Source organism: Bos mutus, chromosome 4 (assembly GCF_027580195.1).
Source record: "Bos mutus isolate GX-2022 chromosome 4, NWIPB_WYAK_1.1, whole genome shotgun sequence".
In the NCBI taxonomy this organism is placed as follows: domain Eukaryota; kingdom Metazoa; phylum Chordata; class Mammalia; order Artiodactyla; family Bovidae; genus Bos; species Bos mutus.
Window position 1 is genome coordinate 48,140,051 of NC_091620.1, and position 24,565 is coordinate 48,164,615.

Consider the following 24,565-nt stretch of genomic DNA (forward strand, 5'->3'; position numbering starts at 1 on the left):
TGTCTGCTAAGCTGCTAAGTCGCTTCAGTCATGTCCGACTCTGTGCGACCCCATAGACGGCAGCCCATGAGGCTCTCCCGTCCCTGGGATTCTCCAGGCAAGAACACTGGAGTGGGCTGCCATTTCCTTCTCCAATGCATGAAAGTGAAAAGTGGAAGTGAAGTCGCTCAGTCGTGTCCGACTCTTAGCAACTCCATGGACTGCGGCCCACCAGGCTCCTCCGTCCATGGGATTTTCCAGGCAAGAGTACTGGAGTGGGGTGCCATTGCCTTCTCCAGTGAAGTGTCTAGTTCACTTTTGATTTCTCATATGCCTAATCTGCTGTCCAGTGAATACTATGCATCTGATTGACAAATGGATAAACCTGGTCCTGGAATAAGGCTGCAAACAGATTAATGTTGTTGGAATATCATTCACTGGCTTGCATCTGAAGTACCAACAAAGGTCTGTATAGTCAAATCTATGATTTTTCCAGTAGTCATGTATGGATGTGAGAGTTGGACCATAAAGAAGGCTGAGCACTGAAGAAAATTGATGCTTTTGATCTGTGGTGTTGGAGAAGACTCTTGAGAGTCCCTTGGACTGCAAGGAGATCAAACCAGTCAATCCTAAAGGAAATCAATCCTGAATATTCATCGGAAGGACTGATGCTGAAGGAGCTGAAGTTCAAATACCTTGGCCACCTGATGCGAAGAGCTGACTTGTTAGAAAAGGCCATGATGCTGCGAAAGATTGAAGGCAGGATGAGAAAGAGATGACAGAGGATGCGATGGTTGAATGGCATCACTGACTCAATGGAGATGAGTTTGACCAAGCTCCGGGAGAAAGTGAAGGACAGGGAAGCCTGGCATGCTGCACTCCATGGGGTTGCAAAGAGTCAGACACGACTGAGCAACAAAACAGCAACAACAATACCTCTGGGCCAAATGACTCTTTACAAGTCAAATACAGCACAATCACACTTGAGAAAGAAACTTGAGAAAGAAGGTGTCATTGTTAAAGGAAAATCTAAGGCTCAAAATTCTCTGAAAAGTACTCCAAAGAAATCAAGCTCCTTTAATTTGCTTAAGACTTCTAGGCAGCATGCAGGGTGCTAATACCGAGATGTGCTAGACCATCATGCACATTTGCTCAAGACATTCACTTGTGCAAAATGTGAATGCCAAGAGGGATTAGATGTTACTTCATACTTAACAAAACTGGAAAAGAAAAAAAATGGAATGAGATCACGCTTGTTTAAAAGATAACAAGGATTAAATTTCAAAAAATGTTTCACGGATTCATGTGAGAACTAGATTTCTCCTGAACTGAGACACAGTATAGATCTAACAGTGAGCATGTGTGGAGGGCAGGGGATCAGCTTTGGTTTGTTGACTCTTAAGACAAATAAGATAAATAAGCCAGACAGGGTTCACATTTATTACTGCAAAATATCATATTTCCCCCCTCACTTCATCTTCTACCTGGGCTCAGGACATGAAACTCTTACCAGGTTGGAAGAGGCAGATCTAAAGAAATTAAGAAAGTGAAGGCTGTCCTTGACAGAGGGAGACAGCACTGCAGCCAACACCTTTTCTGGCTCAACCTCCCAATCCTCCCCCTTCAGCTTCCTTATCTTTCACCATCCTGAAGTCATGAGGCTGAAATCTGAGAGCCAGCATCCAGCCAGCGGTTCTCAGTAGAGGCAGTACTGTTCCCTTAGGCTGTGAAACCTTGGGGGCATTTTTAATTGTCAGAGTGATGGGGTGGGGGTGGGGTCTCTAGCATCTGAAGGCTGGGGAACTGGGATGTTAGATGTCCTGAAATGCCCCAGTCTTGCACAACAAAACAAGTTGTCCCAACATCTGCAAGAGTTTCCAAAGTGCACAGTGACATTTTCATAGGTGAAATCTGTTTATACTTGCCAAAGTATTTTTGCATGCTTTTTAGTACACTCTGAATTCTTGGGAATGCAACTACTAAATTACAGATAAGATTGTACTTTCTCCTGTTTGGGACTTTACCAACAGTCACCACCTTTTTGCAGAATCACTGACATCAGTGACAGTCGTGTCATTTCTGTTATATGAGTTATTAATGCATCTCTATGGGTCTTTATTAGTAGCTATCACCCCATGTACAGGGGTATCTGACTACTCCATTACGTCTTCTAGTGTAATCATGTCTGGGCTTTTACATATTGTAATGTACACCTTAACATTAACCACTTTCTCTGAAGTTGCCTTTATTTATAATAAAGCACTTTGTTAACATTTTCAAAATTATGTGTGCAAATATATTAGGTGAAAAATCAATTTCACTTGAGAGTAAAAGGTTCATTGAAATATTGGTCACAAAAGGGGACATTAGTATGATGGGGTTAAGAATCACTGCTGATCTTTTTTTTTTTTTAATTCAACATCTGTTTATTTTTTTTTTAATTTTATTTTTAAACTTTACATAATTGTATTAGTGCACATGTATACCTGTGATGGATTCATTTTGATATTTCACTGCTGATCTTGACACCAATTCTGTGAGAAGGAATGCCAGGCCAAGGAACAATGTGGCAAAATCACTTTGAAACTATAAGGGCTTGGTCATTTTTACAAGTGAGTCCTTTTGGTTTCATCTTCAAAGTGTATATCTTCCATGTCCCTTTCCCTGTTTCTACATTACCACCCACCACTCCATCAAACCTCACTTTCTAAGACTCCCCACTTCTATGATACCCCATCAGGTCCTATCCTCCATGCAATGAAAAAATGAATACAACATAATATCTGTCATTTTCACTTCTGTGGCTTACTCGTATTATTCCAGCCTCCCAGAATCTTCTCATGCTCTTTTCCACCCATACAAAAGCTTCAAGATTTTAGCTCAGTGTCTATCTCTTTCCATGAAATTCCTAAATTACCCAAACTGCATCAATCATGTATTACTGTAAATTATAGCAGTGTTGCTGTCCATGGGTTCCCCTGAGAGCTCAGCTGGTAAAGAATCCACCTACAGTACAGGAGACCCCGGTTCAATTCCTGGGTCGGGAAGGTCCCCTGGAGAAGGGATAAACTACCCACTCGAGTATTCTTGGGCTTCCCTGGTGGCTCAGCTGGTAAAGAATCTGCCAGCAATGCGGGAGCCCTGGTTCTATCCCTGAGTTGGGAAGATCCGCTAGAGATGGGAAAGGCTACCCATTCCAGTATTCTGGCCTGGAGAATTCCATGGACTGTATAGTCTATGGGGTCGCAAAGAGCAGTAGTGAAAGACTGAGCGACTTTCACTCACTTTCCCAAACACAGTTTTCTCCGTTATTAACATCTTGTATTGGTGTGGCACATTTTTTATAAGTAGATGAACCACACCATTATTAATAAAGCCCATAGTTTATACTAGGGAGTCACTCTTTGTGGTATACAGTTCTAAGAGTTCTATCAAACACATAATGTTCATAGGATTATATCCACCATTATAATAACAAAATAGTTTCACTTCCCTAAAAATCCACTTCCCTTAACTTTCATCTATCTCCTCTCTTAACCTTCCTTATTTATTGAATTTGGAATTTATTGAATATGGAAACCAAGGAAGAGAGAATTAGGTAACTTCCCCAATGCTGTAGTCCCTGGACTACAAAAACTATATTTTCAATCATTCTGCTACATCCTTCTACTGTAATTTAAATATGCACATTCTAATGATTAATCAGGAGTAAATGCCATGGGGCGGCAGTTGGGGAGGGAGTGGGGTTGGAGTGGGGGAAGTGGTGGCTAAATTCAAGATCCAAAGGCATCTGAGTTAAGAAGCCCTGCCCTATGGGTAGAGACAAGCAGGGCTGGGATCCTCAGCAGAGCTGCCATGTCACCCATCCTGCGTCCTCCTGAATGGGGTGGGAAATCATTCTGTGGGATTTAACGCTGTCAAGGCTTTGCTCAATCCCTTTCTTATATCTGGAATGCCTGCCCCACCTGCTTCTCAGCCCAATGCATTCTCACTTAGCCCCATACCACCTCCTCCTCGGGGCAGAAATTGTCTCCCTTCTCAGCACTTGCACTTGTCTGTCTCCCTGGCTAGAATGTGAATACCATGAGGACAGAAACTGGGGCTTATTTCTTACAGTCTCACTACCTGTGACATAGAGGCCCTAAATAAATATCTGCTGAACCAATGAGTGTGAGGAGCAAGGGGCTATAAAAAGGGCCCCCATACAGAGCCCTGGGGGTCAGGGACTTTAATAACATGTACTGGATGGGAGTGAATTGGAACCCAGGACGAAAAAAGCAGAGATGCCAGTTTCTCTTGGCTAAAGGCTCCAGGAGGTAGGGTGTGGCTTCCCCATGCCTCACACCCTCTGTGACCCAGAAAGAGGCTGCACACCTTGAACTGAGTGCCCTGAAATGAACAGCGCAGGTGGACCTATGCCCCCAGGGATCATGGCCCTGCTGACTTAGCCAGCATAGCTGGGCTGATGTCCTGCCCTCAGGGTGTCAGGCTTAGCGCTCCCTGCGACTATCAGGTGGAGAGAGAAACAGGACAGGCTGGGGGAAGAAGCTTCTTAAAGGTCTTTGCTTGAGTTTAACTGAAGTCAGTCTGGCACTGTCATCTGGCATTAAATTCAGTCTGTTTTACTGAACATCTGAAAGTACCAAATATAGAAAGCTGCTTTGTGGTGGGAAAGGCAGCTAAGCGTTTATTCGTGCTCATTAGCTGGCAAAGTTCATTTCCATACTGCTGAGTGCAGCTCTAGCACAGCTGTTTCCACAGCGCACATCTCCTCTGCACCTTTCAAATGCTGGTTTCTCAGTCACTGCCCTTGCAGTGATGTCAGAAATATAAAACCATTGAAACTTTCATTCTTCCTGCAGCTGAAGAGTGTTGTGGAAGGAAGTTTTGTGGTTGCCTCTATCTAGCGTGACTAGAAAGTGGGTGGTTTTGATTATTTAGTCTGTTAATCAGGTTTTTAAAATCACAAGGCAACCCCCAGTCTTAAACCATGTGGTGCATACTTTAACATGACTTGAAAGGCATGAGTAATCTTCTAAAGCCTCAGGATCATATATTTTATGACTGTACTATGAACACCTGGAAATCCTTGGCAATACATTTCCAGTTAATATAGTAAGAGCTTCAACTGACATCAGACCAATTCTGGACTTGTATTTCTATCACTGAGACTTGGAGTTGTTGCTTCTTGTCAATTGTTTCTTCCTCAACTAAGATTTTTCAAACACCAACAGGCCTGATGGAGTAATTAAAAGAACAGAGTTGGGAGGTCAGGTGGGGGTATGTGATCTAATGCAGTGCTTCTCAACTATAGCAAGTATACCAATCACCGAAAACCTTGTCGAAACATAAGAGTTCAGGTTTGCAGAGCTGGATCCAGGCCTGACCTTCTGCACTTGCACAGGCGAGGCTGTTGCTGCTGTTGCATGACAGGTCCACTCTCATACTCTAGACCAGCACACTTACACAGTGCTGTATGTCAATTATGTCTCAATAAAATTGAAGGGAAAAGTGCTCCATGGTAGATATTAATATGTTAACCAAACCAATGAAGCAAGTACAGTAGTTAACATTAATAATGTTACTATTTATTATCTGTCAGGAAGTGTGCTAAACTACCGTATGTGCATTACTGCGCTTAATCTTTGCACAATCTTGCGAGGTTGGATTGATTTATACCCAACTTGAAGAACTGAGATTTGACTTGATAGGCTCTGAGTGTAAAACCAGGACCTTTGGTAAGAATTATAAGGCCCTGGATTCCAGCTCTGCATAAAGGATGACTGTCTGATTATCTCATAGTGCTATGAAAAATAATGGAAACAAGGGCTATGAAAGAATAAATTCCTCAGTCACTGAGGAGTTTCATCAAAGGCTGGCAGAGGTGCTACCGAGGGATTCGACCACACACAGAGCTTCTCTGCTCAGATCCACTCTAGACAAGATGACCTACAAGTGTATTAGAGATCATCCGAGGCCATTGCTTCCCCTAACCTCAGCACTACTTTCTTCCCAAGCAGAGTATGTCTCTGACAGCGCATTCCAGCACTTAGCCCCCATGTGTGTTGACCAAGATGACAGGACAACTCTGTCCACCCACGGGACTCAAGAGTCTCTGCTGAGTTTTTTTCCAGGGAGTACAGTAATGATTTGTTATTTTCTATAGAGTCATGAAATATTTTTAAACCCCAGAGTTTAAAGGAGAAATGTGGAAGTTATCTAGCCGGGTCTCATTTTAGAGATGAGGAATCTAAGAGAAATGATCTTCTCAGGACCACAAAAATGAGTAAAGGACTTCTGAGGACCAGAACTCAGCCCACTGACTGACTCGTTACCTTTTCTCTACGCCTTCTGAGGAATGAGCTTGTTTGCATAGTGGCAGTCAGTCTAGTGTAGGAGATGCTGCGGGAGCTCACCATGAGGACATGTGATACCAGGGAAAATCTCTAATAGGGACCCTTCTGTGAGTGGGGCTGGACCAGAGGCACAAAGGTGGGAAGACTTCTGCGTGGTTTTATTTGAAACACCTCCTAGCACTGTTCAATATTTTACCTTTAATCTTTAATTTTTTTAAAAAATCATACTTTTTTGGACTTAGCAAAGAGATCTCCACTTTGATGTCTGAGCCCTGGAGAGAAACACAGACGCTTTGTACTCAGATAGAACACTTCTGTATTCTAAAGACAGGGCAACCACGCTCCTTCAGAAAACTGACTCCATTGCTGGATGGCACTAGCTGATAACTGTGTTTTCCCTTCCAGCTCAACCAAAGCGATTTTTTTCAGAGCTAATTGAAATTAATCAAAGTAGAAGTACATTCTGACTAATTAATGCATACATGATTTAAAAATCATAGGAGAAGGTGGCATATGTTTAGCACAAGAAACATCCTTATCCTTGATCCAAATCATTAGGAACTTCCTTTCACTGTTGTATATAAATAACCAACTCTCATCATGAGAACCTGGCATCAGGTTAAGATCCCGGAGAGCCTTATGAATCAAAGAAGGAACGGCCTTTTTGTTAAGTAGGTTATATTCTACTCACAACTGAGCTTCTTTTTAACAGGGGAGTCTCAAAGGTCTAAGGTTAGCACCAGGTACTAAGATGCAAAAATGTGAAACCAAGCGCTGGCCTCCAAAAAGTTAACAGACATTAAAAATGAAGAAACACCACAAGGTCGAAGCCTTGTAAATAAAAGCCAAATGGGAGACATACATAAACCCGCTACAGACTCCTGTTCCCAGGCAGGCACGATCTCACGTGGGGCTGGATCCACCTGAGTGGAATGACTTGAGCTGGAACACGAAGAAACACTGACAAAGAGTGAGAAGCAGGGTTTCTGAGACTACCCTGACAATGTACCACAACCTGTGTGTCTTAAAACAACAGAAATTTATCCTCTCACAGTTCTGGAGGCTGGAAGTCCAAAATGAAGGTGTTAGCAGGGCTGTGCTCCCTCCAGAGGCTCTGTGGAGAATGTGTGTCTTAACATGAGCAACTGTAACAAAATACCACAGACTGCGAGGGGCGCCCAGGTCAAGGGGCCAGCAGAGTCGGTTCCTGTGAGAACCTGCTCCCTGTCCTGGAGACAGCTGCCTTCTTCTGTCTGCTCCCATGGCAAGAAGCTCTGCTTTCTTTTCTTTCTCTTTCCTTTCTCATAATGGTATTAATCCCAGCATGAAGGCACCACCCTCATCTAAGCCTAATTACCACCATCACCTCATCTAAGCCTAATTACCCCCCCAAAAATTACCCCCCACTTCAAAGTGCCATCCTGTTGAGGGTTAGGGCTTCAACATACGAATTGAGGGCAGGGGAGTGGGGAGACACAGATACAAACATTGTAAGAGTGTTTCCTGACTCTTCCAGTCTCCAGAAGAATCAGAATTCCTTGACTGGTAGCCCCATCACTCCAATCTCTGCCTCCATCTTCATAACACCTGCCCCTACACGCCTGTCTTCTCTGTGTGTTTCCTATGAGGACACTGGTCATTGAATTTGGGTCATTAAGCCAGGATGCTCATCTCAAGATTCTTAAGTTATGTCTTTTACCAAATAAGATAACACTGACAGGTTCCAAGGACTGGGATGTAGATATATAAATTTGGGGAAGGGGGAGAGACCATTTAGCCTATTACACAGGGCACGAGGGACCACTCTGCTAGAGATTGCCAGGAAAGTGACTCATCTGGGGTAGGAATAGAGAGGTGATTTCGGTTGTGGTGGGAGCTTAGGTAGAGGTACAGAGGGAGACAAGCTGGACTTGATGGTAGGGCCAGGGTATGTGGGACCATAGAGAGATCCAAGATTATTCCAAGGAAATCTCCTATCTTGCCTCTGTCCTATTTATTACATGCTTATTTCTGGACCTTTAGTATTTTAATAGCATCATAGACTCAGACTTTCCCTTCTCTGGGGGAAAAAAAAACGGTTGAGTCAGTTTGTGTCACATTTGCCTCTATAGCTCTCAGAGATAAGTCCAGTAACTGCAAAACTAGTAAGCTGTGCTCTCAGCAAAAGCATCTGACGCAGGTTCTGCCTTCCTGTAACTTGCACTATGACCAGGGCCAATTGTGAATAAACACATCGATTCTCTTAAGGTTCCCCTTGTGGTTTTTACCAAACTCATGTTTCTAAAACCCACCAAAATACATTTGCTCTGCTACTCTAGAATCGCAGATCAGTTTGCATGGTTCAGCAACCTCCAGAAGTGTTTGAATAGTTCGGTTTCTTGTGCCCTTCAGAGCATGGAAGGCAGCTAACTGGCATATGTAGACATGCAAAGTGACAAGGAAATCCTGATTATTTAAATACATCATTTTAGCCAAAGTTTTCATTTCTTCCTATATCAAGTTTGCTTTTTCTTTACAGGACTTAGGGTAGAAATATAGAGAACTGAGTCTTGTATCTTTGCCTTTCCTATTTTCAGTGCATAATGTCACAACCATGGTATGACCAAAGTCTAGGCTATCAGGAAAAGTAAAATGCTCAGAAGGTGGGAAGGCGGGATTCCAAAAAACTAAGACGGAACTGTACAGATAATTATTTTTCTCTGTTGGAACCACCAGAAAAATAACAGCTCTAGACAAACAGACCTGGAGGATCCTTTTGATTGCTTCCCGCATCCGTGTTATTCTTGCCACTACGTGTACAGAGGTTTTGGCTTCTGGAGGTTTGTTTAAACAACAATCATTTGTACACAGGACACAAGGAACTGGAATTAACTTCTAAAGAAGCCTTGTAGCATCAAAACAAACCCAGTGTTCTTTAAATACATAGTTGCCTGACCCTCTACCACTTATTAGCTGTACAATTCTAAATCAGCAATTAATTGGGCCATATTTTCTCTCTGAAGTGTAGAAAAATACAGACCTCACTGGATTGTTTTGAGACTCCAAAGGAGAGTAGGAAAGGATGTTGTGAGCTCGAATGATGCCATCAGTTGCTTATTAACTTCTAGAGTCCCTGGCTGATTCTTCTTCTCAGAGCAGCCTAGACAGAAGCCAGATTGTTTGCCTCAGAGCTCAAAGGATGAGACAGGGAAGCAGTTGCTGTGGCAGTACTGCTTGAGGGCTCCTGGAACTCCTGCTTCTGGAAGGCGAATCTGTATCTAACACTTACATAGCACTTACTATGTGCAGACTCTCTTCTAACTTAAACAACTGGCACAGCCTTATAAGAAACCTAGATACAGAGGGGTCAAGGACCTTGCCCAAGGTCAAACAGCTTACAAACAGTCCATGATTTAAACTCAGGCTATTTGCTCTCAAGCAACTTCATGCTCATTGCCTTTTATTTTCTGTGACCATCACAGAACAATGTGATGCAATCATGCCACTCCCAAGCCACTCTTCCTTGAGGAGTCTTTCTTGTGGTATTTATTCAGTCTATACTTACAAAAGACAGCAGGTAAATTTCAGCATCTAAAGACAATATGAATTAAAAGAAATAAATGGGACTACATATTTTCAGTACCCAGATAGCTGAAATTACAAACACCTGAACATTATAGCTTTAATTCATTCTTCTTGGCAAATTCTCTCCCATTCAACTCCCATTCAATGTTTTAAGGGTTCTGGCACCAAGCCCAGCCAGTATGGGCTCCCTTGAGTGCAGCATAATCTAAGAGCCTGCATAAATAAATCCTCATCAGGTGACCCTGGGAGAGCTCAAAGTTCCACTTCAGTTTACCCCAGGGACAAGAGGGCAACAAGAATAAATTGCATAATTGTATGGAGATTTATGTAGCAATAGACCCCTCCATTTCAAATCTCCTGCAATAATGAGTGAAGTATTTGTTAATTATTTTGGAAGGAGTCATTTCCTGATTTCTTACACAGCAAATGCTACAACGCGTTAAAAAGAAAAATAACGGAAGCTATGTTGTCTTTAATTCACAGTCTGCGATTTCTCGTTTGTAGTGGTCTGTTCAGCTGTCCTGTCTTTAATAGCTTCACATCCCCTGCTCATGGTCTTTTAATAATAGGTTCTCAATGGATAAGGAAGAAATAAAACTTAGGGCATATAGAACTCTTTCAAAAAAGACCCAAAAAATAAATAAATAAAGGAGAAAGAAAGAGGAAAAAAACCTATTCATTCAACTCTAGTACAATCTGGCTTCTGAAATGTGCTACTTTGAAAGTTCTAGGAAGGAAATGTAAGGCGGCAGTGGGAAAAAGACAAGAGGAAATTACTCATCTTTTACAAGTTTCAAAATAGCAATTCTCTCTCCCACTTAGACATCCCTTAATATATGTACAGAGCTTTGTGAATTGCAGTCTTTCTACCTAGTAACCACAAGCTTATCCACTCATTTAATCCACCATTATCAAATGTGTAGCATGTGCTAGCTTAGGTACTTCGTATTTATTATTTCACTTAGATCTCAAAAGGAAGCAAAATTACCTATATATCACAGGCTCAGAGGTTTTCTATTACACGGCAAGGTCATCCAGCTAGCAAAAAGCAGAGCCAATGTGAACACAAGTCAGTTTCAACAAAGACAGTCTTCTGTTCCATACTTTCCAATAGAGCAGGTTGTTCGGAGAAAACATTTAGAGATTTCATCACTTGCCATAAAAAAAGGAAAACTCACTCAACACAGAGGTCTTTGTTCATTTTTTGAAATCCTTGTTAGATATCTGTCACTGGAAGGAGGGAGCTTGGGAATGTGTAATCTTTTGCTTCTGTTCCCCACGTGTCCTGGCCATACATTCCAACCTGCCCTTGAGACAGGGATATTTGCTGCTGGTGTTCAGTAAATTCAGCCCAATAATTTGCAGTTGCTATGTACAAAGTCCTGTGCTTGTGCCATGAGAGCTCAAAAGATGTGTAAATAAGACCCAGGATTCAAAGAACCATATACTCATTCAACCAGTGAATTAACCAAAGGAGAGGAGAGAACAGGACTGTGTTAAGCATGCTGCTTCTGCTGCTGCTGCTAAGTCACTTCAGTCATGTCCGACTCTGTGCGACCCCATAGATGGCAGCCCACAAGGCTCCCGTCCCTGGGATTCTCCAGGCAAGAACACTGGAGTGGGTTGCCATTAAGCATGGCATTAGCCAAACTGAAGGTTCCCAAACAGAACATTTGTAAAGGCTTTTCTCAACTCCTATCTGTAGGCCTGACAGAACTGGGGTACCCTCTTTCTCTGTTCCTGTTTTCTCATGAACGGACTTGAACCAGCCTTTCACACCCCCCACTCCAAGGAAACCTCTTGGCAATGTCACCAATGACCTCCATCATCAACGGTCATTCTCAGCTTCACTTTGACCTATCAAACAGCCACTTTAAAGTACTGCAATTCACATACATTGCATGTATGTTGGAAATTACGTACAGTGAGCATATAGTATTAATTTTATAAAAATTATTTTTAAAGAGATAAAGCAATAAATGATTCAAGAAAAATCACAAAATTCTAAAAGGTAGAACAGTTTCACATGAATCAGTCTAGCTAAAGGGGAGAGCTGAGCCAAAGTCTGGGATGAGAAGAAAACAGTGAAGCAAAGACTGACTTTGAACACTATAAGGAATGGGGTATGAAGACAACAGTCAGAAGGGATCAATAATCTATTCTTTGTATAAGCTGAGTTCCTTTAGTTGGGGATTTCCTGCAAGGAGAATAGATTCCTATTGAGTTAAGATGCTGTATCTGAAAGATGGTCTACTTCAAAAAGATCCACTTCTTGTGCAGAGTATCAGGGTCCTTAAAACGAGAGTATTTCAGTTCTGGGTCTGTAATTGGCCAAAGTAAAGGGAGCTCATTAATAATTGTTTCTAAAATTTACAGAGGACCTTTCTCCAGTGAGTTTCACTGGCTTTTAGCCAGTGAAAATACTAAATATTCTCTCTCATCCCTAAAGAGGAAATGGGAGGTGAGTTTTGTCTCCATTTAATAGATGGAGAACTGAGGTGAACCTCACTTGCCAGAAGTTCCTCCAATGGCAGAATATAAAGACTGTAGCAGTCATCTCTTGATTTCAACCTGCTAATATCACTAAGGGGTGAAAATGTGGCACCCATGCCACCGTTCACCCTGCCTGTGCCCACAGCCATAGCTGAACACAGGGCATTCTCTCCCACTGAACCCAGACTCAACTGCAGAATACTTCCAAACACAATGCTCTGAGTAGCAACTACCAATAGCTAGGTGTTGGCATGGGGAAAAGTGAAAAACACACACCCGTGCAAGGACAAGGCCGAGCAAAAGAGAATGGATTCAGAATTTAATTCCTGTTTTCTCTTGTTTTAGGTACAGGTTTTCTCTTGTTTTTAGGTACAGGTTTTAGGTACAGATGTTCAATATATCAAATGTAGCTCATATATTTTAAATTCTATTACATTCTTCTCTAAAAGTACTTTGTTAATGTGTATAAAATAAGATACATTTAAAAAGTACACATTCATATACACATTGTATACTTCCGTGGACTTCTGCACAATACTACAGAGGTTTGGGTAGGCACATGTATGATAGCTGCAAAAGTTTCTGGGACACAAAGTAGAACTCTTCACTATGAAATTTTAGGTTTTCTACAAATAGGAATGAAATTCAAAGTAATGTCAACTATAATAAAAATAAATGTTAATATGAATTCATCACCTACTATGAATCTAACCCTAGATTAAATGCTTTAGTTCTAATCCTCACAATAATCCTATGAGAAAAGAACGATTATTCCCATTTCATTGATGAGAAAGCTGAAGTTTTAGAGAATCTAAGGTTGCAGAAACAAATATCAAGTGGAACCAAGATTGGAGTGTTCAAGTTCTAATCACTAGGCATAACTTCCTAAAATTATCTTGATAAAATTATATTTATGGACTGTTCCCACTGACAAAACGAGGCATTCTGCATATGAAATTTCAAAAGTCCTATTATTCAAGTTAAAAGATCACAGTACCCTTTTGCTTGGGTTTTCAAGGCTGTAATTTGTACACTACATCTTAGATTCAGTTTGTAGAAGTGAAAAACACAGATCACATTTAACACCCAGATCTCATCATTTTATCCTTTAAGGAGGCAAACTCCTCTAACAGATATTTAGAGAGGAGAGTATCCACACATAAATAAGGGCTCCTTGAGATTTTATGTGAGGAGGTTCTTGGAGAGGAAAAACAAGTTCAAGTTCAGTTCAAGAAACAAGGACAAGGGCAAATTCAGTAGGAGAAACTGAAAGAGCGCCGGGTGGCTGGCATATAGAGACCTAATGTCACCTGGTGATGGTGGATGAGAATTTATATGAAAATGACTCTAGAAGACCAAGTCTTTCAGCCAAGTCTGTACTGAAAGTTTATACATTTAATGCCGCTTCCCTGTCACCATATGAGCTCCAAACATGAAAAATATACAAAGATATAAAAATGTAGGGTTTTTTCCCTTTGGTATGTCTGTGTGATTAAAAAAAAAAAAAAGAAAGGTTAATTATCTCATGGGTAAGACACAAAATAGAAATGCAAAGAATACTGCAGACAGAGATGTCCAGGAGTTCTATCTACTCCTGTGTGCTCATAAAGCTAAAAATATCCCCAGAAAAAGCCTGAGACCTGAGCTAGCTTACTGCTGGAAATCAGAGAATGTGGAGGGGGAAGCCGTACACCATGATAAAAGACTTTATAATCTGCCTATCCAGGGAGATGGCAGGAGGCAGACAGCCTCAGCACCAGGATCTGACCATACTGCGTGCTGGCCTGGTGGTGGTTCTTAGATAGTTGTAGCTGATGTGAACAGAGGTCCCAGCTACAAACAAATTTTACTCTGGTCTGGGATCATCAGAGATAGGAAGTAGGTAATAGGAAATTCTGAGCTAGGGCAGGATGAGTACAGAGAGAGAGATAAAGGGAAAGCAAGTGCAAAATCACACCCTAAACTGTAATTCCAAAGTACATAAGAAACACTAGCACTAACGAAGATGGCCAGTAAATTTAACATCTGACTTATCTCCTCCAGATGGAATGAACAGAACCTAAAAATGACTTCAATCTGGAGATTTAAAAACAAGTAGGTTGTTACACAGGTTATCTTCATTGGCTGTATTTTAAAATTCCTCAAATATAATTTATTATATATAAATCTTAAAGTTTTAAATGTTGAACTTAAACTATCCAGAGATTGGAAACACAGTGTGATCATTATGTTTAGAATCTGAAAGACCCCTGGATAAGGCTGTGTTCCCCAAGAGTCCTGAAGTAAGAACTTCCATGGTCCCTGCATTTCTGCAGCATGTTCAGAGACTAAAAGACAATAGTGGGATAGTGTGTGATGGAGAAATGGACGTGAATTGCCAAGGTGAACAACACAGAGGGAAAAGCTGAGCCAATCCTGTAACAGAACACTCATTTTGACAGAAGGATGGAAAAATGGACATAATAAGAAAAGATTCCTAAAAAATAAACATGGCTTTATAACTAGATTTTGGAGAAGGAAATGGCAACCCACTCCAGTACTCTTCCTGGAGAATCCCATGGACAGAGGAACCTGGCGGGCTATAGTCCATGGGGTCGCAAGAGTCGAACACAACTTAGCAACTACACCACCACCACCACCACAACTAGATTCAGGTTAAAGTTGGAATGCTTTGCCGTGCTACCACGCTCAGTTGCTTCAGTCATGTCTGACTCTTTGCAACCTCATAGACTGCAGCCTGCAAGCCTCCTCAGTCTGTGGGATTTTTTTCGGGCAAGAATACTGGAGTGGGTTGCCACTCCCTCCTCCAGGGGATCTTCTTGACCCAGGAATTGAACCTGTATCTCCTGCGTTGCAGGTGGATTCTTTACCGCTAAGCCACCAGGGAAGATCCAGAGTTGGAATAAACTTATTAAATTCTCCATCTTCTCTGCCACAGAGCAAAAGCATAAGTATTGATATTTATAAAGCAAAATAACATACACATTAAATTGAGAGATCCTAAATATAAACGATGACCATTTGATGAATGAATGGCTGAATGATCAACTCATTCTAAGTCAGAAAAAACGGTGAGGCATTACGCATATTCTTCTTACTCTTTATGTTGGAACTCAAAAATAAAAGCTCTGTGAAAAACCAAATCAATCCGTTTCCAGTAACACATCAAAAACATGTTTCTGTGGTATTCAGTCCTAGAATTTCATTTTCCTGCTCCAACTGCTATGCTGTTATATATAAGCACTGGCTGCTTGAATGAATCACATGCTATCCCTTCATCCAAGGAGGACACAGGAATAGATGCTACTGCTGCTGAGTCACTTCAGTCATGTCCGACTCTGTGCTACCCCATAGATGGCAGCCCACCAGGATGTCCCGTCCCTGGGATTCTCCAGGCAAGAACACTGGAGTGGGTTGCCATTTCCTTCTCCAATGCATGAAAGTGAAAATTGAAAGTCGCTCAGTCGTGTCTGACCCTCAGTGACACCATGGACTGCAGCCTTCTGGGCTCCTCCATCCATGGGATTTTCCAGGCAAGAGTACTGGAGTGGGGTGCCATTGCCTTCTCTGGAATAGATGCTACTAAGTGCAAAACATTGGGGGAAAATAATACACTTTGCTTTAATCCCAACCAGAGTTGTGGCTGACGGAAAGAAACACTCTCATGAAAAGCTGACAAAGAGGGTGAGATTAGCCACCCTCATGAAACTAGAATTCCTAGGGAGCCATGATGTATTCTGGAGGAGGGCATGGCAAGCCACTCCAGTATTCTTGCCTGGAGAATCCCATGGACAGAGGAGCCTGAAGGGCTAGAGTCCACAGGGTCACAAAGAGTTGAACACAACTGAGCGACTAAGCATAGCACAGCACAGCACATGATGCATTAGACAAGGAGTAATTTTCGTCATTTGTTTTTAACCCCAGAAGCAGGTGATGACAGTAATGGGTGAAAAAATTATTCTTCCTAACCTCTCAGGGGAGACCTTGGAGAACTCCTCAAATGCCCCTATGGCAAAATCTCATTTGTCTGGAATTATAGGTTCTATTACTACAAAGCAGTATTGAGAGGTGACAAGCTCCCTGTCCGAGGCAGTGTTGGAATGGAAAGACCCGTGATGACGTGTCATAAATGTGTGGATGTGCGGAGGTGGGTGGTTGCTTGACTGTTGCTTCCAAATCTGGAATCAAGGACTCAGGGTCAATTTAGGTCAGTGTGTCCCATGGAGGAAAGGCAAGGCCAGCACAGCCTGCAGACATTGAAAAGGCTCTGAGACCACTTTGCTTTAAACCCACAGCTTTTGGACAGCCCACTCTCTACTTAACTGAAGGTGAAAGAATTATAATGATTAATGTGCATTTACTGCCACAGATCTAAAACCAGCAAATTCTGCCAACAGGGATTTTTTAAGAAAGGAAACCAAGGAACAACATATAATTAGCTGACAGTTATTTAGGAGTTAATTATTCAGTCCTTTGTTTCACTTCTTCCTACTTAATTCCTTTTGACCAGTTCTCTGTTGACTTGCTTCCCTTGCCCATTAGAGAAGTGAAGCAGGTGAGACTCCAAGTTATAAGGGGGCATTCTGTGGCTGGAAGCAGTCATAAAAGGTTTGGTAAAAGGAAGGAAAGGAGGGCAGGAGGATGTTATAATTACTGGAAAAGTGATTGTTTGCTTTTTTGTTTTGGTTAGCGGGGTATAAAGAAAGTGTGGGCTCTGAAGTCAAACAGAATGAGCTCTGGTTTCTTGTTTCTGCCACTTAATAGACAATCTGTGTGTCCTCAGGCAGAATAACTTGGTTGGTCTGACTCAGCTTCCTTACAGAGAAAACAGGAATATCAATATCTGTGTTGGAAGACAGTGGCAACAATTGAATAAAATAATGCAAACAGCCAAATACAAATTTTCAGACTCTCAAGCTGCATTATGAAAATTTTCTAAAATTTACTCCTCTCAGATAACTAAGATATGACTAAAAGCAAATGTTCCTAAAATGAGAAGTAGGAGTTCCCAAGTAAATGTACACATTTTAATCTGCAAACTTCTTGATTTAAATTTGCTCTTGAAATTTCCATTAAACTTTACCTGTCGACTTCCTTGCTTGGAAGAGCAGCTGCTTGTGCTCCTTGAAGGTGAGACCAATTTTTGGGATACCGCAAGGCTCTTCTCATCACTCATCCTGAATAGCGTGTCACTTGGCCTCAGTGTAGTCAGAATGCCATCAGAAGACAGTGGAGCAGGGAGTATGGAAGTCCCAGACAGGCAGGTGGCTCAGCTTTTATCCAATATGTTTTAAAAGCATTTTGGATGCCCTAGAAGAAATCCCTAAAACCAAAATAAAAGAATTAACAAAAAGGTCCAGGCATCAGACATCATCTATAATTAGCCACTGAATGTCTGAAAGTGGTTTATCTACACTACAGATTACAGATCCATTACGATCCATGATGGTTAGTCACATCAGGGGCTGGGAAGAAAAAGATGCTTTATACCTATCTCTTATTGAAAATTATGGTGGTGGTTTTTCATGAATGTGGGTTTTCATGTAGCTTTGCAATATGACAGGCTTAAGAACACTAGCAGAAAATCTGAGTCCAGACACATAGAAAATCTGTACCATAAAAAAATCCCAAATCACAGTGAGATACCACTTCATACCCAGGATGATAGATATAATAAAAAACCTGCAAAATAACAAGTGTTGGAAGAAACTGGAACCTCCAGGTATTCCTGCTAGAAATTCAAAATGGTGCAGCTGCAGTTGACAACAGTCTGGGAGATTTTTAGAAGTTAAACATAGAATTATCCTATGATTCAGCACATACTCCTAGGTATATACCAAAAGAATTTAAAAAAAGTATTCTAACAAAAACTTGTGCAAGAAGGTTCACAGCAATGCTATTTACTCACAATAGCCAAAGGCAAAAATAACCCAAATGTCCATCAACTGATAAACGAATAAATTACATACTGTAAATGATAAGGGTCTAGATGTTTGTGCCTCCCCCCAACCCCACCATCCAAATTCATATGTTGAAATCCTAATGCCCAATGAGATTGTATTAGAAGGTAGGGGTTTGGGGAAGTGTTAGGTCCTGAGGGAAGAGCCCTCATGAATGGAATTACTGCCCTTATGAAAGAGACCCCAGAAGTCCCCAGCCCCTTCCACCATGTGAGGCTACCATGATAAGCCTGCCACCCAAAGAGGGTACTCTGACCATACTGACATCCTCATCTTGGACTTCCAGCCTCTAGTCCTGTGAGGAATAAATTTCTATTGCTTATATGCCATCCAGTCTGCGACATTTTGTTAGAACAGCCCAAACAGACTAAAACAGTATAATCACACAATGGAATTATTTATTCAGTAATTAAAAGGAATGAAGTACTGACACAAGCTATAACATAAATGAACCCTAAAACATTATGCTAAATGAAACAGCCAGACATAAAAAATACCCCACATATTATGTTTCTATTTATATGAAACATCCAAAGCAGGCAAATCCATAGAGACAGAAAGCCAATTAGTGGTTGTCAGGGGCTGGGGGATTTGAGGAATAGAGTTCAGCTACAGGGTTTCCTTTAATGGTGATTAAAATGTTCTGGAACAAGTATATTGTGAAAGTACTAAATGTCACTGAATTATATACTTGAAAATGGTTAAAAAGTTAATTTCATGTTATGTATATTTTACTACAATTTTTAAAAATCCCTTTCTATTTTTTTCAGGGGATGTGGTTGGGGAATTTGTTCTACCAAAGGTTTCTGGAGACATCTAAAAAAAACTACAACATGGTGTAACAAAAACCATGGGGAAAGCAGAATTTTCCATATCATCTATTAGTATATTAGTAAGGGCTTCCCTGGTAGCTCAGCTGGTAAAGAATTCACCTGCAATGCAGGAGACCCCAGTTTGATTCCTGGACAGAGGAGCCTGGTGGGCGCAACTGAGCAGCTAAGCACAAAACTAAAGCAGTGGTCATCTGGTGAGTCCGTACTACTTACGGCCAAGCACTTTAATATGGGTTCCCCACACAGTGTCTCATTTCATCCAAGTCTGATGGGATGGGTATGATCTGTGTTTTACAGGGGAAAAAGCCAAGTTCCTAAGAAGTTAGGTCACTTGACCAACCACACAGCCGGCAAGTGACTGAATCCAGGCTAGATGCCGGGCCTATAACCTTGGTGCTGGAAATGAGCATGCCTGGGTAGCCAGGGCTGGTGAGAACAGCTACTGCCCCATCTCTGGGACCTAAGAGAACTGAGGAGCTAAGCTAGGAAGACTCAGGAGGGAGCGCATCAGAAGCCAGCTCTGAAGAGGCAATGCTCCATCTTTTCCACAGCACCGATCTCCAAGGTGGCGGGTATCTCTGGTGGGGAAGGGGATGGACAGGACAGACGCAGAGACCCCTTTATGAAACCGAGTCCCCTGAAACTGAGTTCCATGCTGAACTGGTGATTAATCTCCCTATCCAAAACTTTATTCCCTTTCTTGTTTCACACTGTTCCTCCTCAGGATTGAAGAGTATCAAAGAAACAAGACAGGAGCCTGTGGAGCCTTCGCAGGACAGACCAAGTTTCTGAGACTGTTACGTCACCAATCCCCATCCCCACGTCCTCCGCCTGCCTCTTGTTTATAGGAAAGCTTTAGTTTCCTAGGTCTCCCCTGAGTCTCAAAAGGCTGGCTCAAGAGTTAATGATTAGGAAATGTGATGATGTAGAAACAAAGAATGGCTTTGGGGCCAGGAAACTGGTAACAATTTAGACCATAAACCAGCAGAGTCACTGAACTCCCAGTTCCATTAAAGATATAAAGGACTCAAACCTGTTTTTGCTGAAATCAGGACCCCACCAGATGAAAACTGCTGACCACAAGCATGGAGACCCCCGACTGGGTTGAAACTAGAAGACTGGTGATGTTTGAAACTTCACCTTGATGCCAATCAGTATGAGGACTGTGCAAAAGCTGATCACACACCCCGCAGCCCCCTCACTCTCACTGTCTTTAAAACCTTTGTCTCCCAACTGGCAACTTGGAGATGGTCTTAGGACATTAGTCCACCATCTTCCCAGGTTGCTGGCCTCCTGAATAAAGCAATTTTTCCTTTTCCACCAACTCTTGTCTCTTGAGTTCTGGCCTTTTGAGCAGGGAGCAGTTGAACCTGGGTTTGGTGCCAGCCTCCTTTGGTTACATTTACAAGTGGTTGGCTGTACTGCCCCTGGCCAACCCTTCAGCTCTTTAGAGGGGAACCACTGCCTTCATCCACAGCCCTGAGTTAAGGATGACTAACATGTTTAGGTTTTGCCTTCAGACTTTTATTTAACACACTAAGTTCAAAAAACTTCTACAACTTTCCCAAGCATGTTAACAATAATTGAAAAATTTTTTAATCTAATTTATTTGGTTCTTAGTAAATAATAAAGAATTATATAGCTGTCCAGGAACAAGCTAGTTAAATATTATATCAAACTTCTGGTTAATTGTTAAATACTCAAGTCTACTATTCCTTTCACTAACACTTCTAAAATAATGAGTATGCCAAGGTCATAAAATAAAACCAAGACAACAAAGAAAAACATCAAAATCTCAGAAAATAAAATAAAGGTAGCTATAAGTCATAGAACTCAATTCCCATGTTGCTTTTATAGAGTTTCCCTACAAATCTATGTATTCATCATATATCGAATCCCAACAATAAATAAGACTAAAAGCAAACCAACACCAGCCTCCTGGGAAGTTAGCTTTACTTATGGGGCGTGACTAATTGTACCTAAAGTTAGAAGCAAATGCAGCCCAGTTAAAAATGAGAAGAGAGGCTGTTAAGATATATCAACAGTGTGTTTAAAAGCAGTGTTCGCTGTTGCTATTTAAGAAAGAAAGAAAAAGAAAAACCTGATGGGAACCCCAAATGATGAAATGTCTGTGGGGGCAGCCATTGCCATGACAACCGGTCTCACAGTGGATGAGAAATGCCAACAAAGGGATTCCACTTTTGTGTGTGTGTTTGTTTTGTTTTGTTCTGTTTCAAGGCTGAGATGCCAACAGTGAGAGCACGGGACAAGGTGAAGTGTGACACGTGCAGAGGGATAGAAAAGAGCACTTAGGCCATAAAGCAAGAGTCAAAATTCTGAAACTGTGCCAAATCAGAAACACCATAATCCTGTCCTAGAGTAGAGGCATCTGATTAAAAGAGTCATCTTTATCTTTTAACCCTGTCAAACTTCACCTTGCAGGCAACAGCAACTAAGGCCAGAGCTGTGAGTAAGCTAAATCCCATACTCATTGAAGTTGGAACTTTGAGTAAAGACCTCTGAAGGTACCATCTGCTGTGGGCCCACCCCTGCCTCCTCCTCCTCCTCTTCTGGGTAAAAGAAAAAGTGGGCATCTACAACCCTGCCCACATCCACCCCTGGGTGAGTTTGAGATGATGCCTAAGGAAATAGATGTTTCATCCCCCAGCACCTTCCTGTCTAACCTCATCAGAAATTCAGTCAAAATTACCAGGGGCAACTTAAAGGTCAAAAGAAGTCAAATTCTGGGGAAAGGATATGTTTAAATCAGGGCAGAATAAAGAATGAAGGCAGTAGTAGCCCCAGACTAAGGTACCAGAGGAGTAAGCTGGTTGCATGGAATGAGGCAGCTATTGCCTCCAACTCATGGGACCCTGCAGGCTGGCCTGGGGTTGGCTGGGGCAGGGGGGAGGGCGCGGAGGTGGGTCACCAGAGGAAAGACCTCAATGAGAGTCCTTACACAGAGGACCTCGACAAAGGGGAGTCACATGAAAGTCTGGTGTCATCTACTCCAACTAGCTAAGTAAAAGGGCAAAGAGAAAGCCCTGTAGGGAGACAGACACTGGCCAGCGGCCAGGCCACAGATCCAGTGGTGTAAGTCTTGAAGAGGCAGGTACACATGAAAAACACTGGTGCTTTTGATCCCCCATGGACAACCTCTAACTCAAGATTATTGGTTTGAAAAAAAATACAAGAGTTTCCTTGCTCATAGACTGAGAACAACCTTAGGACAATATTTCCCCCTTAATATTCACTGAGTCAACTTATATATAGTAAAGTGAACAAATCTTAAGTGCACAGACAACCCTGAGAGCTCACATTTTATATTTGCAAATACTGACATAACCACCACCTGGATCAAGAAATGGAGCATATGCAGCCTCCCCACAAGGTTTCTGCACCCTCTGGCCCTTGATCTGCCTGGTGGGGAGCTGGTTCTTCTGCTCTTGCAGGTACTTGTCAACATACCTCAGGGACAGAGAGCTGGGACCTCCTAAGCTTGCCAGAACAGGAAATATGACGGCTCTTGTGCCTTCTGGCTAATACAAGTGTTTGTTGTGCAACAGAACTCACTCTGAGACTCACTCTCATTTCAACAAATCACCTAGTAGCCAAATCCAATAGAGATAAGAAGCTCAATGCATTTACGTCAATTCAAAAATGCTCCTTTGGGCCTCTGAGATGAGCTTGGATCCTCTCTCACCACTGCCACCCGTCTGGACAAGCAGCAGGGGCAGGTCCAAGAGAAAATGGAGCTCTGATTACAAGTCCACTGGGCATAAGAGGTGCAGACATATGCCGTCTCAAGGCTCAATTAGGGAAGAGAGAACTCCTATTTCTACCAAGAAAGGGGAAGAATAAAAGACCAAAGCACTGTCGAGCAATTTGGCAACAAAGGCTATTTTAAGACCTATTTTAGAAATTTTCACTAAGAAAAGAATGTACAGTTTGGGAAAAGACACAAAGAAGAGATTCACATCAAGACCTATGTGCCTTCATGAAAAGATGATCAATATCACTAATTATTAGAGAAATGTAAATCAAAACTAAAATGAGGCATCACCTCACAACTGTCAGAATGGCTATCATCAAAAAGAACACAAATAACAAAAGTCAGTAAGGATGTGGAGAAAAGGGAACCTTCATGCACTGCTTGTGGCAATGTAAGTTGGTACAGTCTAAGTTGCTTCAGTCATGTCCAACTCTCTGCAACGTTATGGTCTGTAGCCTGTCAGTATGGTGCAGCCATTATGGAAAACAGTATGGAGGTCCCTAAGAAAACTAAAAGATAAAATTACCATATAATCTGGAAACCCCACTCCTGGGCATATATCTACACAAAAACATAATTTAAAAAGATACATGTACCCCTATGTTCATAGCAGCATTATTCACAATAGCAAGACATGGAAATAACCTAAATGTCCACCAAGAGATGGATGAATAAAGACAACGACACACACAAAAGAATACTACTCATCCATAAAAGAATGAAACAATGCCATTTGCAGCAACGAGGATGCAACTAGAGATTATCATACTAAGTGAAGTCAGAAAGAAAAAGACAAATACCATGTATCACTTATATGTAGAATCTAAAATATGGCACAAATGATTTTCTTGTTCAGTCACTCAGTCGTGTCCAACTCTTTGCAACCCCATGGACTGCAGCACGCCAGGCTTCCCTGTCCTTCACCATCTCCCAGAGCTTGCTCAAACTCATGTTCACTGAACCTACCTGTGAAACAGAAAGAGACTCACAGACATAGAGAACAGAGTTGTGGTTGCCAAGGGGATGGAGGAGAGATTGACTGGGAGTTTGGGGTTTATAGATGCAAACTATTACGTACAGAATGGATGGGAACTATATTCAATATCCTGGGATAAACCATAGTGAAAAGAATATAAAAAGAATGCATATATGTATATAACTGAGTCAATTTGCTGTACAGCGGAAATTAACACAACCTTATAAATCAACTATGTGTGTGTGCTCAGTCATGTCTGACTCTTTGCAACCCCATGGACTGTAGCCCCCCAGGCTTCTCTATCTATGGAATTTTCCAGGCAAGAAAACTGGAGTAGGTTGCTATTTTGTACCCCAGGAGATCTTCCTGACCCAGGGCACAAACCGGCATCTCTTGTGTCTCTTGGATTGGCAGGCAGTTTCTTTATCACTGTACCACCTGGGAAGCACTTCAATTAAAATAAATTTTTTTGTAAAGAGTTACGTGCCTTGAAAGGAGCTAGACTTGGGTTTAAATTGGTGCTCCCTTATTACAAACTCTGTTCACCTTGATCAATGTATTAACCTCTCTGATCTTCAGGGTTTCTTTATGTAGGAGACAGAGAACTGTGAGGATTAAATGAGAAAATGAGA

The 24,565-nt window shown here is 41.8% G+C and overlaps 1 protein-coding gene across 5 annotated transcripts in view; it reads right to left on the reverse strand.

Moving 5' to 3' along the window:
• OSBPL3 (oxysterol binding protein like 3) overlaps nt 1–24,565 on the reverse strand; it is a 199,657-nt gene that overhangs the window by 83,845 nt on the left and 91,247 nt on the right. For all 5 annotated transcript variants that reach the window (XM_070369447.1, XM_070369445.1, XM_070369446.1 and 2 more), the window contains one exon: nt 17,476–17,715. In XM_070369447.1, the coding sequence (XP_070225548.1) occupies nt 17,476–17,568 (93 nt within the window). In that variant the 5' untranslated portion in view covers nt 17,569–17,715. The remainder of the gene's footprint in view (nt 1–17,475; nt 17,716–24,565) is intronic.